General features: G+C 42.4%; 1 protein-coding gene and 1 long non-coding RNA gene across 6 annotated transcripts in view; one reads left to right on the forward strand and one right to left on the reverse strand.

Moving 5' to 3' along the window:
• Positions 1-629: 629 nt before the first annotated feature.
• Positions 630-15,231, forward strand: LOC115478933. The gene is made up of 3 exons (XR_003943595.1): positions 630-1,183; positions 3,288-3,292; positions 15,219-15,231. It is a non-coding gene; the product is annotated as an uncharacterized LOC115478933 (long non-coding RNA).
• The window catches only part of NCEH1 (neutral cholesterol ester hydrolase 1), a 31,321-nt gene continuing 18,524 nt past the window's right edge, over positions 3,912-16,708 (reverse strand). For all 5 annotated transcript variants that reach the window (XM_030216589.1, XM_030216585.1, XM_030216586.1 and 2 more), the window contains 3 exons: positions 11,587-11,656; positions 5,926-6,097; positions 3,912-4,784 (listed from right to left, as the gene is read on the reverse strand). In XM_030216589.1, coding sequence (XP_030072449.1) covers positions 4,167-4,784; positions 5,926-6,097; positions 11,587-11,654 — 858 coding nt within the window. In that variant the 5' untranslated portion in view covers positions 11,655-11,656 and the 3' untranslated portion in view covers positions 3,912-4,166. The remainder of the gene's footprint in view (positions 4,785-5,925; positions 6,098-11,586; positions 11,657-16,708) is intronic.

Genomic DNA, 16,708 nt, shown 5'->3' on the forward strand with positions numbered 1-16,708 from the left:
CTGACCATGTTTTTCAGCAAGGGCCTGCATCAGGAGTCCTAGCATTAAAATAACATTGTACAAATAAAACTGCTGTAAACAGCTTCATACATTTAAATATAAAAATACATATAACAATATAAGCAATAATTTTACAAATTAAAAAAAGAAAAGCAGACTTCATATAGAAAGACATAGTAAATGACAGCAGATAAAGACCTGTATGGTCCACCCAGTCTGCCCAACAAGATAAACTCATTTGACATGGTATGTGATATTTATATGTATACCCGAGTTTGATTTGTCCTTGCCATTCTCAAGGTACAGACCATAGAAGTCTGCCCGGCACACTTCTTGTACTAAGTTCTGAAGCTAATGTTGAAGCCCCTTAAAATTTACACTCCAGCCCATCCATATCTATTTAGTCACAATCAGGGCATATTACCAGCGTCACCACCTAATCTCCGCTACGATTCCATGGATTCATTCCTTCAAAATAGGATTGCTTTGTGTTTATCCCATGCCATGTTTGAATTCCATTACCGTTTTCATCTCCACCACCTCCCACGGGAGGGCATTCCACATATCCACCACCCTCTCCGTGAAAAAATACTTCCTGACATTTTTCCCCCGAGTCTGCCCCCCCTTCAACCCCAATTCATGTCCTCTAGTTCTACCGCCTTCCCGTCTCCGGAAATACTAATAGAACTTAGATGTCTGTTTTAGTTTAAAACAAGAATAATACATGCATAAAAGGTTTCTCGTTATACTATCAGTTATACAGAGAAAGCGGTGTATTATCTTACAGCTGACCCTGCTTTTCAATGACACATTTTTAAAGCACATGGGTGTCTCAAAGTGCCCCCAAAACACATACATCTGCCAAAAACATGTACATCGTTATTTTGGAACACCCAAACAGAAAACAAAGTGAGCTAAGACTCAAATAAGATGTTTTCTGAATGGGCCTTTCAGGGGTACACCAAGGGGAGCCTTAAATTTGGACATCTTCATACCATAACAGAAAGCTGGGTGAAATCGAGGACAGGAAATGAAAACATCCAGCCCTAGACCCGATATTAAAAAAGTGACCACGTCAAGCCACAAATTGTATTTTTGGACCCGTTTGTGCTGCTGCCAAGAAGAATGGAGAGCTGGACTGTATATTGTCTGTGCGCCCCAGTGTGACATGTTTGACCCCAAAGTTATCTTGTTGGGCAGACTGGATGGACCATGCAGGTCTTTTTCTGCCGTCATCTACTATGTTACTATATTACTATGTTTTTGCTAGTGAAGATTTTCTGTCTCAATGCCATTTAGAATGGTTTAGCAGTATTTTGTTGGATCAACTTGTAAGCACGTTTTCTTTTCTAGCCAATAATTTTGTATTTATACTTTCATTCTTGTTATTTACTTATTGTCCTTTATATCCTTTAAGTATGAGAGGCCAAGGATTGTGAACATATGGATGGGTATTTTCAAGAGGACATTCAAGTCAGGACATCCGGCTCACATGGAAATATATCAGGATTTCCTGCTTGAAAATACATGAGATGGGATGGTTGCGTGACAAGGACATCCAGAATGAACAGCCATATTACAAATTGGACTGTTGCAACATATCAATGCCAAAAAAGCAGAGACAAGGACATGTGTCTGGCAGCATTCTTAGAAGAATGGCCACACAGATGTCCCTGCAGAGCAGAATAGTGCAGTGGACTTCAAACCAAGGGGCCAGGTTCAAATTCCACTTTAACTACATGTCAGACCTTATAGACTTACCTACTAGGAATGCAAAAAGACCAGCACGCACATTCCTCAATCTCCACTACCCCAACTGTAAAGGATTGAAATATAAATCCACATACGCAACCAGTTTCTCCTACATTAGCACGCAACTATGGAACGCATTACCGAAGACCATTAAAACAACGCAAGACCTATCTTCCGAAGGCTTCTGAAAACTGATTTGTTCAAGAAGGCATACCAATAACACTCGCCTTCAATACTAAATAATAAGCCTGTACATGAACTAGAATAACTGAACCCCTATCATTTGACTGTTTAATCTCTCTATATTAATGAACAAGCATTACCAATCTAATCCTTACGTCGAATATGGCCTTTCTACAGTCGACAACCTAATGCACGTTACAATCCAATCTATCACTCATGAACCAATATACAATCCTATAATGTATTCTCCTTTTCTATGTATGTAATGCACCTTAATGCAATACCTTTGTAATTCTGTTACCTGGAAATGGCAACTGCCATTACGGCAAATGTAAGCCACATTGAGCCTGCAAATTGGTGGGAAAATGTGGGATACAAATGCTACAAATAAATAAATAAACTTTTGTAATTGTGAGCCCTCCAGGAACAGAAAATTACCTACTGTACCTGAATGTACACCACTTTAATAGACTTCATGCTTGCAGGTGGCTTATATATTTATATACAGTAGGTCTTTTTTTCTGTTTCTGGAGGGCTAATAATAATAAGTTAAGCCAAGGGACCCAGATTCAAATCCCACTTTGAAATCTACTGCTTTAGCCACTGGTTCCCAAACCTGGTGCTAGATGCATCTAGCCAGTCAAGTTTTCACTATATCTACAATGAATATTCATGAGATAGATTTGCAGGTAGTGGAGGCAATGCATGAGACTTGCTCATGAATATTCACTGTAGGTATTCTAAAATCTTGACTGACTGGGGTGCCTCCAGGACCAGAAACCACTGCACTAGGCTACTCCTCAGACTTGCTTGCTGCTGTGCTACCAATACCCATAATACCTGAAGCTGGTAAACCTTTTCAGTTTCAATTTCAGGGGAAAGAGAGAGGTACAGCAACCACGGGGGTGGGGGGGGGGGGGGGGGGGGTTGTGTCATGCCTTAATCTCTTCAATGGTCAGCAGCACAATCAGATCTTTTTATACCCTGGATATGACTGAAACAGGTATCACTTAGATGTTTCCTTCCCATTCTGTAATCGCTGTTGGGCATCCTGATTTTGAACACTCCCTAGTCCCACCCAAAACATGCCCCATTGCAATTTGGACACCCCTTTTCTGCATTTGAAAAATCAGGATTTGGACATTTCAAGCAGACGGACGTCTGTATGCTTTGAAAATAAGGTACGTCAAGCAACAAGGTCAGCTGTAACATAATATATTTCTCTCTATATATAATTAATAATATAATGAGAAACCTTTATATATATTGAGGTGAAACAAGGGACTTTGCCTGTGACCTACAATGTGGTTTCATTTTTCTCCTTCAATGCATTTCCCCTGTTTGGCCAGCAGGTGGTGTCTGTCCTCTGCTTTATAGCTGCAGCAGAGGTCTGTGCTCCTTTCAGGTTCTCTTTCCACAAAGAAAGAGGAAAACTCCTGAGGGAAAGTAACCAGCAGTATCACTGGCAAATAACCTTGGTGTTAATGGTCTGGGCCCTGAAGTGCAAGATCCAATCAGAACGTGCTGGAATTCCCCAGTCTCAGAGTGGGAGTGCGGAGATTGATGACCTCTGCCCTGAGACCCTGTTCAAATCCTGTGAGCAGTTATTTTTCCTGAACTCCCCAGGCAGTGGCGTAGCCAAGGGTGCCCACTTTGGGCTCAGGCCCACCCAGTAGCAGTACACCTATGGTGTGGCTGGCAGGGATTCCCAAGCCCCACCAGCTGAAAACTCCCAACAACTGTCCCTCCTGCATACCTTGTAAATAGCAGATGGCATGCAGGTGACACAAGGAAAGACCGAATCACCTGTGGGGCAGGGAGGGGTTCTTCTGCCCACCTGTCTTGGGTCCATGCCCACTCAAAGTTGGGTGTCTGGCTACACCCCCTGTTCCCAGGTACTACTTCTCTCTCCCCCTCTAAAAAAAAACCCCCACCACACACACAAAAAAAACCCCAAACGTGACAAAGTGCAGAGAAACATTTCCAGCATTGTTATATATTTTTCAAGAGGCTCAGAAGATATTTTCTATTTGAATTTTGTAATTTCCAGTGGTTACAAAAGTGGTGTATTTAACTCAATAACAGCGATGTGCTGAAAAACACATCACAGAGTTAGTAAAGCGCAAAGTTTACAAAATTTAACAGTTTTGAATGTTTCTTCATTTGCATATGAAACATTTTTGCATTTAAACTGATTTGGCTCTACTGCTTCCTCCTATGGATGACTCAAGTCAAAGATTCTCATCAAGCCATTTAATATAGTTGTCCCTGGTCCGAGCTCCCACAGAAAAATACAGGGGCCAATCGGCAAAAATCATGCAACCATGGAAGCCGTCCTCATAATGATCATTTGTGACCTCAACACCTGCATCCTCCAAGCGTTTTGCATACATTAATCCATCATCTCTTAGAACATCATATTCACAAGTCAAAATGTAAGTCTTTGGCATTAGCTTCAGGCTTTCTTTCTCTGCTATCAATGGTGATGCACGGACATCAAATATGGCAGGAACCTCCTGTATGAGTTCAGGAGTTCCCACGGTTTGCACCACAGGTTTAAAGTGCTTTTGGATCCCCGAGGGTAATATGGAAGACCAGTTCAAACGTTCTCGTAATGCCACTGCCTGGCTCACATCAAAAGATGTATGGTTGTTAACCAACATTGGTTCGACGTATTTAGAGTTTCCATTTAAGTAATGTAGCCAGAACTTTGCCATGAGAAAGCGACGAAGGATAGGCATGTCCATGTTTTGCTGATAGGATGGAGTGTTAAAGTCTAACACCTGGAGCACGGGATAGATTAAAGCTTGAAGTTTTATTTTGCTCACTGCATTGCCATCTTGAATAAGCTGCATAAAAAAAAAATATATATATATATATATTTTAAAAAGTATGACTTATTTTCACAAGGTAATCATAAATTATTAAAATAGTAATAAAAAAAACAAAAACAATGGCATTTTCCTGATCCCATGTCAAAATACAGCTCGTTAACACTAACTGATGGCAAAAAAAAAACAAAACAAAAAACAACTGGCCCAGTCTGCCCAGTTATTTCACTCCATAGTGGAAGGGATTTATCCCAGCTGCCAGCTATGGAAACTTGAACACTTATATTACTATTTAAAAAGTCTGTTTGCTTTCTTCCTCGCAGGTTCTCTACCCTCTTGGGTAAATAAGCAAACAAGATGCTATATTTAAACACCTAGATCACTACCCACCACCAGCAAGGACTGTAATAACTGACGCATCTACCAACACTAGCAAGGCTGTTGCTTAACACTGTCTTCTAGGTCCCTATGGTCTTGATAGTGGTAGCAAGGTACACACCAGTCTGTGTGGACCTGGCTACACTATGGCATGCAGTATGGTTGGGAGGGAAAGGATAGCCCAACCTAACTTAAAAGGATGCTATCAGTCGATAACATTAAGCATACATAGTAAACATAGTAGATGACGGCAGAAAAAGACCTGCACGGTCCATCCAGTCTGCCCAAGAAGATAAATTCATATGTGCTACTTTTTTTATTTGTACTGTCCTCGTCAGGGCACAGACCCTATAAGTCTGCCCAGCACTATCCCCGCCTCCCAACCACCAGCTCTGGCACAGACTGTATAAGTCTGGCCAGCCCTATCCCCGCCTCCCAACCACCAGCTCTGGCACAGACCCTATAAGTCTGCTCAGCACTATCCCCGCCTCCCAACTACCAGTCCCGCCTCCCACCACCAGCTCTGGCACAGACCGTATAAGCATCTTCAAGCTTGAACTCTTTCATCACTGTAGAGTAGCAAAGTTTGCTTGTGAAAACCATGTTCTTTGCAGATCAAGTAAGCCCAGAAAAGAGCACATATTGCAGAGAGGCGAGCACTATTGCACCAACTCCACGGGACATATTCCAAATTTAATTGAATCTTTTGGTTTCCACACATCCATAACCATCATTCCACAACACAGATCCATTCATATCTAAGACAGGATGCGAACATTACCTGCTGGCACACAGCAGCAGCCAAGTTTCCACCTGAACTGTCTCCAGAAAGTGCAATTCGATTAGGATCCACAGACCACTTGGCAAGGACATCAGGCTGAAGGAAATATTTTGTAGCATGGAGAGCGTCATTCAGTTGCTCAGGGAAGTGAACATCTGGCAGTATCCTATACCTACAGGAACAGATTAGCTTTACACCAGCTTCACCAACACAATCACTTCTACTTTTAGGCCATGAGTTTAATTTTGTCTGCAGCATAAAAAGACTGCCAAATGTTTTATATGCTGTTGTAGGCAAACTTCAGCAGATAGCCAAGAACACTGGCTAGGCAAATGCAAACATCTCACAAAAGCTCATCAACTTACATTCATACCAGATCATGTTTAAGCTCCAGCCTAGGTAATGGTAGTGCCCTCATCATAGTCTCACTATGATGGCCTTTCACACAGAATTGTTATGATACAATATTTTACATGATGAATTACTGAGCATATGACTAAATCAAAAGTAATTTAAGTGAAAGATGGTGGGCCATGATGCCCAGGAGCTACACCTACTGTGGAGCCATCAACCCAGTTCTCATAAGAACAGCCATACTGGGTCCAACCAGCCCAGTATCCTGCTTCCAGCAGTGGCCAATCCAGGTCACAAGTACCTGGCAGAAACACAATGAGTAGCACCATTCTACGCTACCAATCCCAGGGCAAGCAGTGGCTTTTCCCCATGTCCATCTCTATAACAGGCTATGGACTTTTCCTCCAGGAACTTATCCAAACCTTTTTTTTAAACCCAGATACACTAACTGCTGTTACCCCATCCTCTGACAACGAATTCCAGAGCTTAACTATTCTTTGAGTGAAAAAATATTTTCTCCTATTTGTTTTAGAAGTATTCCTATGCAATTTCATTGAGTGTCCCCTGGTCTTTGTACTTTTTGAAAGCGAGAAAAGCCGATTCACCTCCACCCATTCCACTCCGCTCAGCATTTTGTAGACGTCAATCATATCCTCTCTCAGCTGTCTCTTCTCCAAGCTGAAGAGCCCTAGCATCTTTAGCCTTTCCTCAAACAGGAGCAGTTCCATCCCCTCTAACATTTTGGTCGCCCTCCTTTAACCTTTTCTAATTCCGCTACATCTTTTTTGAGAAATGGGGACCTGAAATGAACACAATACTTGAGGTGAGGTCACACCATGGAGCGATACAGAGGCATTATAGGATTTTTGGTCTTATTTTGCACCCCTCCATTCCTTCCTCCATCTCCTGGATAGGTGTGACTCAATCTCTTAGCATGATATTCCCTGCGGAGGATGGGAGATGCTGAAGTGGAAGAATGTGTAAAAGGAGGAATTTAGGTATGGGACCCTGGATCTTCTCTTCTTCCACCTGTAAGATTTGTCGCTCACTTCTCTGGCAGCAAGAAGTTGAATATTTCAGCCACTCTACCTCCTGAACACATGCACAAGGTGTGCTCGCTAACCTCCACTTCTTGGAGCTATATGGATATTGTCCTCAGTTTAAAAGGATTATGATAGACGGGAGTGACTGAATTAGAGAAGAGATACAGGAAATGGGAGGAAATGGGCATCTCTACTGGGAATGTAAGTTATCAGCCTGTGGCTAAAGCAAATGACACAACAGGGCTGCTATGTCCATTCATCACATCCTTAGACCAGTGGAATATCAAAGTTATGTGCTACAGTCTCAAAGCCTTGCTCTGGTTTATTTTGTACTACTCCAATGCAGAGGGGCCCACAGAGAAACCATTTAAAAGAGATGTTTGGGTTGCTTTTCAACCTGGACTTGACAGCATGGTTTTTAGGATGTGGAGTATGAAGGGTATTGCACAATTAGAGCATTTGCTCCATGCAGATGGTTGTCTTCTATGCTGATTTACAACAAAAGATATTCCTTTACATTAGAGGATCAATCTATATATTTATTTATTTATGGGTTACTTATATCCCACATTTTCCCACTCATGCAGGCGCAATGTGGCTTACAGAGAATTAAATACGAGTACAAAGTTAAAAGCTTAGGCAAGCATAAAAGAAGCAAATAGGGGGGGGGGGGGGGGGGGGGAAACTAACAGCGTGAACTAGGCAGGGTAAGGGACAAGGGATGCATCAATCAACATGGTAAGTTGATATATGCAGTTATGTTCTTAATTTGCCACCCACTAGTCTAATATCAGCTTCTGAAAGCTGTTTTTAGTGCTGGATGGAAGGAATTCCTGGAGGGTAATACGATGGGGGCAGGTTTCCATATCTTGGTTTCACAAATTGTTGTTACACATCAGCCCATAAGGGTCTATACTTCTATCAAAGAGGCTTGAACTCTGGACCTGGGCAGGCCCCTGGGGTTTTTCAATTGGTCTCTCTCTGTTTACATCAATCCCAAAAGCTGGTTCATCAAGCTGAACTGCACCCTCTGGTGCCTTCTGTGGAAGGGATCGAGTCCCATTGCTGGGCTCACGTGGGAAGGGGGGGGGGGGGGGAAGAGTCTCTTTTTGCGGAAGAAATGTATATTAAACCATTGGCTCTAGGATTTGCCTCCTACATTTTGGTACTGGAGAAATAAACTACATGCTTCGATGATGTGGGAGTCCTGGGAAGCTCGCACTCACCCCAAGAGACAAAGGAACTTTTTCCTTACCTGGGATCCTTATTTGGCGACTATTTCGCCGACAGCTCATAGTTATGTCCTATATAAGTTTCGGAATGCCCATCATGCCCTAAGGATTCATAAGTTCAGGAATTGGGGAGGGGTGAGGTTTTGGAGTATGTGGGGAGCAGTGTGCAGCGGGGAGGGGGAAGTATGGAAGCTGTCCTTAGTTTGGGGTCATAAGAGTCCAGGTCTCAAGCTACAGAGTGGTAATTTTGGGGGTTGGGGAAATATGGTTTCAATTTCTTGGTGAAGCTTTTATTGCCTTGTTGATCTCCGTTATTGCTGATTGCATTGTTTGTTTATTTGTGGGTCATTCCCATGTTTTGGGATCATGTTTTGCATGATGTCTTTTGTAGTGGTTTCACCAATAAAAATGTTTTGAAATAAGAGAGAGATGTTTGGTAGCATCTGGTGCCCATCAGAAGTTACTGAAAATTCATTGAAGACTGAGGCCCAGATGCACAAAACCTAACGAGCCCACAACTTGCGTTTTAAACTGGTTCCAGCCAGTTTAAAACGCAAGTAGTTCACCCCGGGCATGCACTAAGAGCATTTTCCCTGCCAAGGTAGCAGGCAACGAAAACGGAATGCAAATGATTGAAAAGCCATTATAATGAGATGCACTACCATTTTTCCGATTCCCTTACCGTAGGAACCCTAACGAGATGTTTGACCTCTTGTTAGGGCTCCTGTGAGGGAATCGGAAAGGAAAAGGGCCCCCAAAAAAGGTAAAAAAAGAAAAAAAAAAAAAAGCAGGGAGCGCATGTGAGGGGCGTCCTTTAAGGACGTACTCTCCCTGCGCTTCTGAGAGACGTCTTTTTTTTCGCATTTTTTTTTAGCTCTGCCGGCGCTGGTGTTTTTTCCCCCCTTCTATTTTGTCTTCGCCGCCCCTCCACAGCAAAACTTTTATGTTTTCCTGGTTGCCGGAGAATCGGGACGTCCCCTTTAGATTAGGCTCCTCTTCCTGGTCTCTTCAGCCAATCAGAGCGCGTTTCGCTGACAACAGCCAGCTAAGCCCGCTTTGATTGGCTGAAGAGACCAGGAAGAGGAGCCTAATCTAAAGGGACGTCCCGATTCTCCGACTCAGGTACCGAAGGACTAGAGAATGCAAGTGAGCTACAACGAGTAGCTCATTTGCATTCCCTATCGTTGATGCATTCCCGTTCCCTACCGATTCGCTATAAAATCGGTAGGGAACGGGAATTAGCAATGTCTTTAATGCATCTGGGCCAGAGGCTGTTACCACTGTGGCCATTCAGATGAGCTGATAGAAAGCTGCCAATTAACACCTCCTGTGCTCTCAATGGGGGAATGGGGGGGGGGGGGGGGCGGTTTCATAGTCTGTATGCAAATAGTTTTCCTTCATATATGGGCAGTTTTAATATTGCCCCCCCCCCCCCCAAGCAGACTGAAGTACTACCTATTGAAAAATCAAATACTGCTGCATAAAACAAAGTTGAACAAATGATCACTACAGAAACATCTGAATACATTTCATCAGGCAAGGTGGAGGGTGGCACAACTTGGGAGCCTCATTTCTTAAAAGGAACATGCGAGTCAGCAGTCTTAACCCAGTAACTTCACAACTACAGCAACCAAGTATTTAATGCTAGTTGTTTTCTGTATCAGGATCCTGCTTTCATGAAGCTTATTATATTAAAAATGGCAATTGAAGTATTTCTTCTATTAAAATCAATTATATAATTTACTTTTTAATATAAAGAATCTATACAGGGCAAACTTAATGACAAAGTTTCCTAATAAAAGGGCATGTTAACTGCATATCTTATACCCTTTAGTAAACAAGTATTAAAATCCATGTTAACTCCAAATCTTAACACTGTTTTTAACGGTTATTTTTTATGCAGGTTGTGCACTAATGGAGTCAGTGTTTGGTACCTGCTAGGGATTAATGTGGCATCAATTGGCATCTCATACGTAGGAGATGCTAAGAGATCATGCGTTAATTCAGCGTTATCCAGTTAGTGTATATTACCTAGAACGAGCTAGCTGGATGTTTCCACACCTTCTCCCAGAAAACTTCCTAGTGCAGGTTACTGTGCGCTACCAGATATATTAATACAGAATGTCTTAATGCGGTCATGCAGTACCTTGTTAGAATGCGTATACCCCCAAATTCTATATAGTCTGACTTGAGTTGCATGTGCAAATCTGAGCATATTCTGAATTTGCACATGCAACTCAACTGGTTAACAAGCCAATGAGTGTTGATAATTGGCTGTTAAGTCATTATCAGCACTAATTTACATGCACTACTTAGCATATTCTGTAAAGTAGTCTGTAAATTCTAAAGTGTGGATCTCAAAAGGGGGCTTGGCCATGGGAGGGTCATGGGTGTTCCTAGAATTTGCTCATTTCACATGTAATTTAGGCATCTGCATTTACACTAGGTTTTCATTGGTGTAAATGGCCGCAACTAAATATATTTAAAAAAAAAAAAAAAAGGGGTTGGGTGTATTCTATAAAACTATGCCTAGGCATTTTTTTTTTCCGGTGCGATACACAGAATCTAGCCCTTAAGTGCCTAACACCCTTTAGTAAACATGCCCAAAAAGTCTTGCACCCCAGCCAACTCAGAGTGAAAAAATACCTGCTGCACCTAAATATTCACTGCTTTGATAATTTTATATACTGCCTGCAAGTTTTAAAGCTAAAATAAAAGATCCAGCTTGGGGATCACACCAGGGACATTCATATGGCACTGCACAAGAACTTCTGCTGTTCCAGTCCAAAAAAATTATTCAGTTTGAAATAAATGGCAGGTAAGTATCCCAAACATGTTACTGGGCTCTACTTGATGGTTTACTATTTGAAAATGTCTATGCTGGTATAACAATCACTGGTTTTGGATAACCAGGAGTCTTTTCAGCTGAGGCTTTGACAAGTCCCAATCGTAGGGGGAAAAAATTCTACTTTCTTAGGAATACCAGGAAATATGGAGAAAGACAATGAAGCTGAAAAGGTTTTTTTCCTTACTCAACTGAGACGACTACAGCATTCACACCTTCTGCCACTGCCCTGCAGAGCTGATCATAAGTCCTCATTCCTACAGGAAAAAGTGAAAAAAAAAAAAAAAAGCTATCAGTGACGGATCAGCAGTCAAAGTTTTTCAAAACAAGCACACAGTTAAATAAAGCGCATTAATTTCCAAACAGTGTAATAGTAAAAATACTCTCAAAATATGTTCAAGACCATTTTTAATTTGTTTTCCAATCTGAAGAGACAAATTGGTGACTCACATTCCAAAGGCCCAGAACAAGTACACACAGATCATAAAATCTATCTACCCTCCTCCTCCCCCCCCCCCCCCACCACCACAGTACAGGGCAGTGCCAAAATCGTACAGATCAGGCAGCACAACTGTCAGCAGTTTCTCTGCAATATGGGAAAACAGAGACGGCAAGATTAGTATCTACCCTGCAGTTCTGGTTACTGTCCCGACATATCAATATATGCTGGATCAGTGGGAAAAGAAGTGCTCAGGACAGCAAAAGGACTGGAGGAGAAGCAGCAAACCTATTTCTCCAACACCATCCCCGAGTCCAGCATCACCAGAGCTGCCTCTCGTAAGAGACATGGCTCCACTTCCAGCTCAAGCCCCAATGCAAGGAGGAATGTGGCTGGTACGTCTCTGTGGACCAGCAGCAGGAGCTGTGACTGGAGATCGAGTCCTCTCTCCCAGGAAGAGTAGAATCTCAGTAAACACGGGACCAACTTGGAAGCATCCAGTATATTATGGACTACTGGGAATATTCTTGTGGGGCCTATAAAGGCACAGGAGAAAAGTCAAAACACATTTACAGAGACTGACAGCTAAGATGGAGGAAACATCTTTCGAGTTTCAAGAGAAGGTAACACGAGAGAGCTCTAAGGGCTTCTTTGAACGGAAGGGGAAATTGGGGGCGATGGAAGTAGTAAATATGGTCCTGGTTAAAGGACAAAAATCAGGTCTTGCTTCTTAAAATGGAGGAGGTATGGTATAAAAACACGCACTTCTTCAACTACGGAGGAAAAAATTTCTTACCCCTTATGAAATGGTAAGAAGATATCTGGTTCAGGGCCAAAACATGAAGCAATACCAGCAGTTTATCAAATCCAGCAGAAAGGACTTTTGACACGTTAAATTTCTCATAGAGTTTGATATATTGCACAACTAGAGAAGAGATCTCGAATACAGCAACGTTTATTCCTCACATAACATTTCTAGGCAAGTAACAAAACTACACAATAAAACACAGATGAGTTGGATGGACTCAGATTTGGTATTACACCGTATTTCAAGAGCTGAATGTGAATATTTCCTCATCCAATCCTTGCTACTCAGTTTAAACATGGGGTTTCTAGTTTTCCATTCCCAAGTCTTAGCATTGGCAGCTAGTTTCTTTTTGAAATCCCCTTCTGCTTAAGTTTGAGGGTAATTTATATCTATGCTGACCTTTTTTCAATTAAAAGCTCATTTCTTCAAAGTAAAACACTTTAAAAACATTTTCAACTTACCAGTCGAACTTCAGAGCTCGGTGGCATAGTGGGGATAATTTGATAAAGAGCCAGTTACTTTCAGGTGGCTAAAGCACATGTAAATGACAGCAATCTAGTCATTCACACATGTAGGGGACACATGTGTAAATGACCATTTTCCAGCTATGAAGGATTCTGTACATTTGCAGCAAGATACAATGATGTGCACTTTGTAGTCTGTTTGGCTGGTGTAAATGTTTGTATCTGTAAAGTGGCTTATACAAGTGCTCTACACATAAACTAGGCACCCTCTTTTCTTTATAGAATAGGTGGTTTCTTAGCGCCTACATCTCGGTGCCCTTTTATAGAATAACTTATATTTTTGTACAAATTTGTTTTATTGAATTAAACAACGGCACCAGTCACAACACTGAAAATCATATGTACAATTCAGCTGTTGCTTCTGACATATGACAACCAATTAAAAGATATAAACCAAGTAGGGAGCTTTGACTCTTACAGCCCCCTACAATGAACATGGACAACCGGTGACCCAACTACCCAACCGAGCCCATCCCATCCCATCCCATCCATCTCACTCCCCTATTTAGTGCAACAAGTTTTAGTTTAATATATCAACATAAGTGTAGACCACCCCATAATGCCCCCAAAAGAAACCCCCCCCCCCCACCAAAATCCTCTTCCACCTCCCCCAACCCGCTCCATATAGAATAACTCTTAATTTAAGGAGTTTGGGCTGGAGCACTCCCCTCCCCATCATGGTTATTTGTCTTTAAAATATTTGTTCTTGAACTGCCTGCATACTTGCAGGCTAGAATTTTCAACAGGCCTGCAGTTTATTTCTGGGGGCCTTGTGAATGTATTTTGTGATAATATGTTATTTGAGAAAAACTGCAAATATAGGATGGTCTGTATTTTGATTCATTTATGTTCAAAACTGGATTAGATCCTGATCTGAACCTGGATGAGAGATGAGAAATCCCTTAATGAACAAATAACTTGCACAAAACTAGTATTTTTATTTATTTACCAAAAAATTAAACAAATCATCTTTGGTCCTCATATACTAACCTGTGAAAATGTTTGTGGGGCAGTTTCCTTTTTCAAATTTTAGCTACAAGATACAATTAAACTGTTGGCTCTTTACATCCCTTAGCTCAACTTTGCATGCCACCCAAGTTCTGAAAAATTTCACACACATACCCCCTTTTGTGCAGCAGCAACAGTGAGATTGAAAATTAGCTCCACACTGAAGCCCTGCCCTTTAACTAGAAGGGAGCTGGCCTGACCACCCCCCCCCCCCCCGACTCTAAGACAAACAGCGAGCTGCAGCGAGAGGTCATGGCAGCTATTTTGCAAAGGTGCCACAAAGGACAGGAGCGAGGGGATTCTGCTCCTGCCCCCAAAACAACCAGGGATTAAAGTAGGCCCAAGGGGCCCTGCATGGACTCCAGGAAAGGGGGAGTAGCAGGGGGAGAGGAAGAGGAAGGGATGCAACTCATTAGGGCGGGGGGAGGGGGGGTATTTCAAATTAAAAAAACAAAACACTTATACGGCCCTGGACCGATATTCAGCCGTGGCTCGCTTAAGCAGGTGAATTTAGTACAGCTTTTGAGCTATCCTAAATTCACCCACTTAAGCTTATGCAGGCACTGGCTGAATATTGCCGGCACCCGCATAAGCCCCAGCTCCTCTCCAACACGCCCCCTGGCCTGCCCCTGACCAGCCCACTTTTATTTGAGCTGGTCAGAGGCAATATTCAGCAGCACTGCCTGGTTTAGTGCTGCTGAATATCAGAGATTAGGTGGGGGGACAGGCGATTTAAGCAGGCAGAGCATCTGCAGACTACTTAAATTGCTCTGAACATTGGCCTCATTGTAGCTATAGACAGTACAAGTAGAGCGTCAGGAACTTTTTGAGCACTGGTGCAAAGGAGTGTGTGGGTAAAGGGAAGTATGTGTACAACTTCCATCTTGAAAATAACTTGGGGGGGGGGGGGGGGGATAAACCTCCCTACACATTTGCACCTGCTCTCTTTCTGTAGCTCTTCCGTACATGAGAAAGGACAAACAGATTTGAAAAAACAAGGTTTAAAGGCATCATCTTTCTCCCTTAAGAACACTTACTAGCACAGCAGACGTAGGCTTGTTGTGGAACACTTGTGTTTACTACAAAGGATGGGCATTTTTCAAGAAACCTCTTTAACCACATAACAGTATATGCTCAGAAATTTTTTTTTTTTAAATTGTTCTCTAAGTCTGATTTGTACATTTGCTTTAGAAAACTGATGGAGTAGAGAGGTGAACACAAACTAAAGGCAAACACAAGCCCACAAAGGAAAGTCTAACAAGGGTTAGCTGATCAAGTTGGACCCTTAATTCCACAGCTTGGCTGAAAAACAGGAACTTTTGTAGCCATGTAAATAGGGCAAAGAGCATAAGGAACTCAGGTCTAGGCAAACATGGTGACATCCAATTTGGATTGCAACACAGAGCATTTCAAGATATTTAGAAACTTCCCTTTCTTAAAGTGTGTAGCCTGAAAATATTTTCCGGTGTCATACTACAAAATCTATGAACCACTTAAAACTGCAAGCGAAAAACATGGAAGGACCAACGCCCAACCAACATACAAACCAAACCCACAGACCATTATAAAACATGATGTGAGAGAGAGAGAGCCAGAGAGAGCGAGAGAGAGAGAGAGAGAGAGAGAGCGAGAGAGCCAGAGAGAGAGAGAGAGAGAGAGCGAGAGAGCCAGAGAGAGAGAGCAAGAGAGCCAGAGAGAGAGCCAGAGAGCGAGAGAGCGAGAGCCAGAGAGAGAGAGCGAGAGCCAGAGAGAGAGCGAGAGAGCCAGAGAGAGAGAAAGAGAGAGAGAGCGAGAGAACCAGAGAGAGAGCGAGAGAGCCAGAGAGAGAGCGAGAGAGCCAGAGAGAGAGAGAGAGAGAGAGCGAGAGAGCCAGAGAGAGAGAGAGCCAGAGAGAGAGAGAGCGCCAGAGAGAGAGAGAGAGCGAGAGAGCCAGAGAGAGAGCGAGAGAGAGAGAGAGCGAGAGAGCCAGAGAGCAAAAGAGCCAGAGAGAGAGCCAGAGAGCGAGAGAGCGAGAGCCAGAGAGAGAGAGCGAGCCAGAGAGAGAGAGAGCCAGAGAGAGAGCGAGAGCGAGAGCCAGAGAGAGAGAGAGCGAGAGCCAGAGAGAGAGCCAGAGCCAGAGCGGTATATCAAATAAAAACATATCGACTACAAATAAGCTTGGTATTAAAACATTTCTGTGGATCAGAGATTAATAATAGAAACCATATTAAAAATATATGCTATGATACTACAGAAAAAGAATGGGGAACAGACAAATATATATATCACAAATTAAGTCTAACAACAATGTCATTAGCAACAAATATAATAAAGGAAAGAGCTACATAACATATAGCATAAGAAGTTAATAAGAGTGAGTATACAAGCACACACAACACTAAATAAACATCAGTATATAAAATTAATCACCAATATGCAGTACATTAATGTACATTATGACTAGCAGAGACTTCTATCTCCTTCCTCCCTTTCTCCCCTTCCTAAGTCATGTTTTATAATATGGTTTGTTATCATCACCCTCACTGTTATC

This window comes from Microcaecilia unicolor, chromosome 10 (genome assembly GCF_901765095.1).
Source record: "Microcaecilia unicolor chromosome 10, aMicUni1.1, whole genome shotgun sequence".
In the NCBI taxonomy this organism is placed as follows: domain Eukaryota; kingdom Metazoa; phylum Chordata; class Amphibia; order Gymnophiona; family Siphonopidae; genus Microcaecilia; species Microcaecilia unicolor.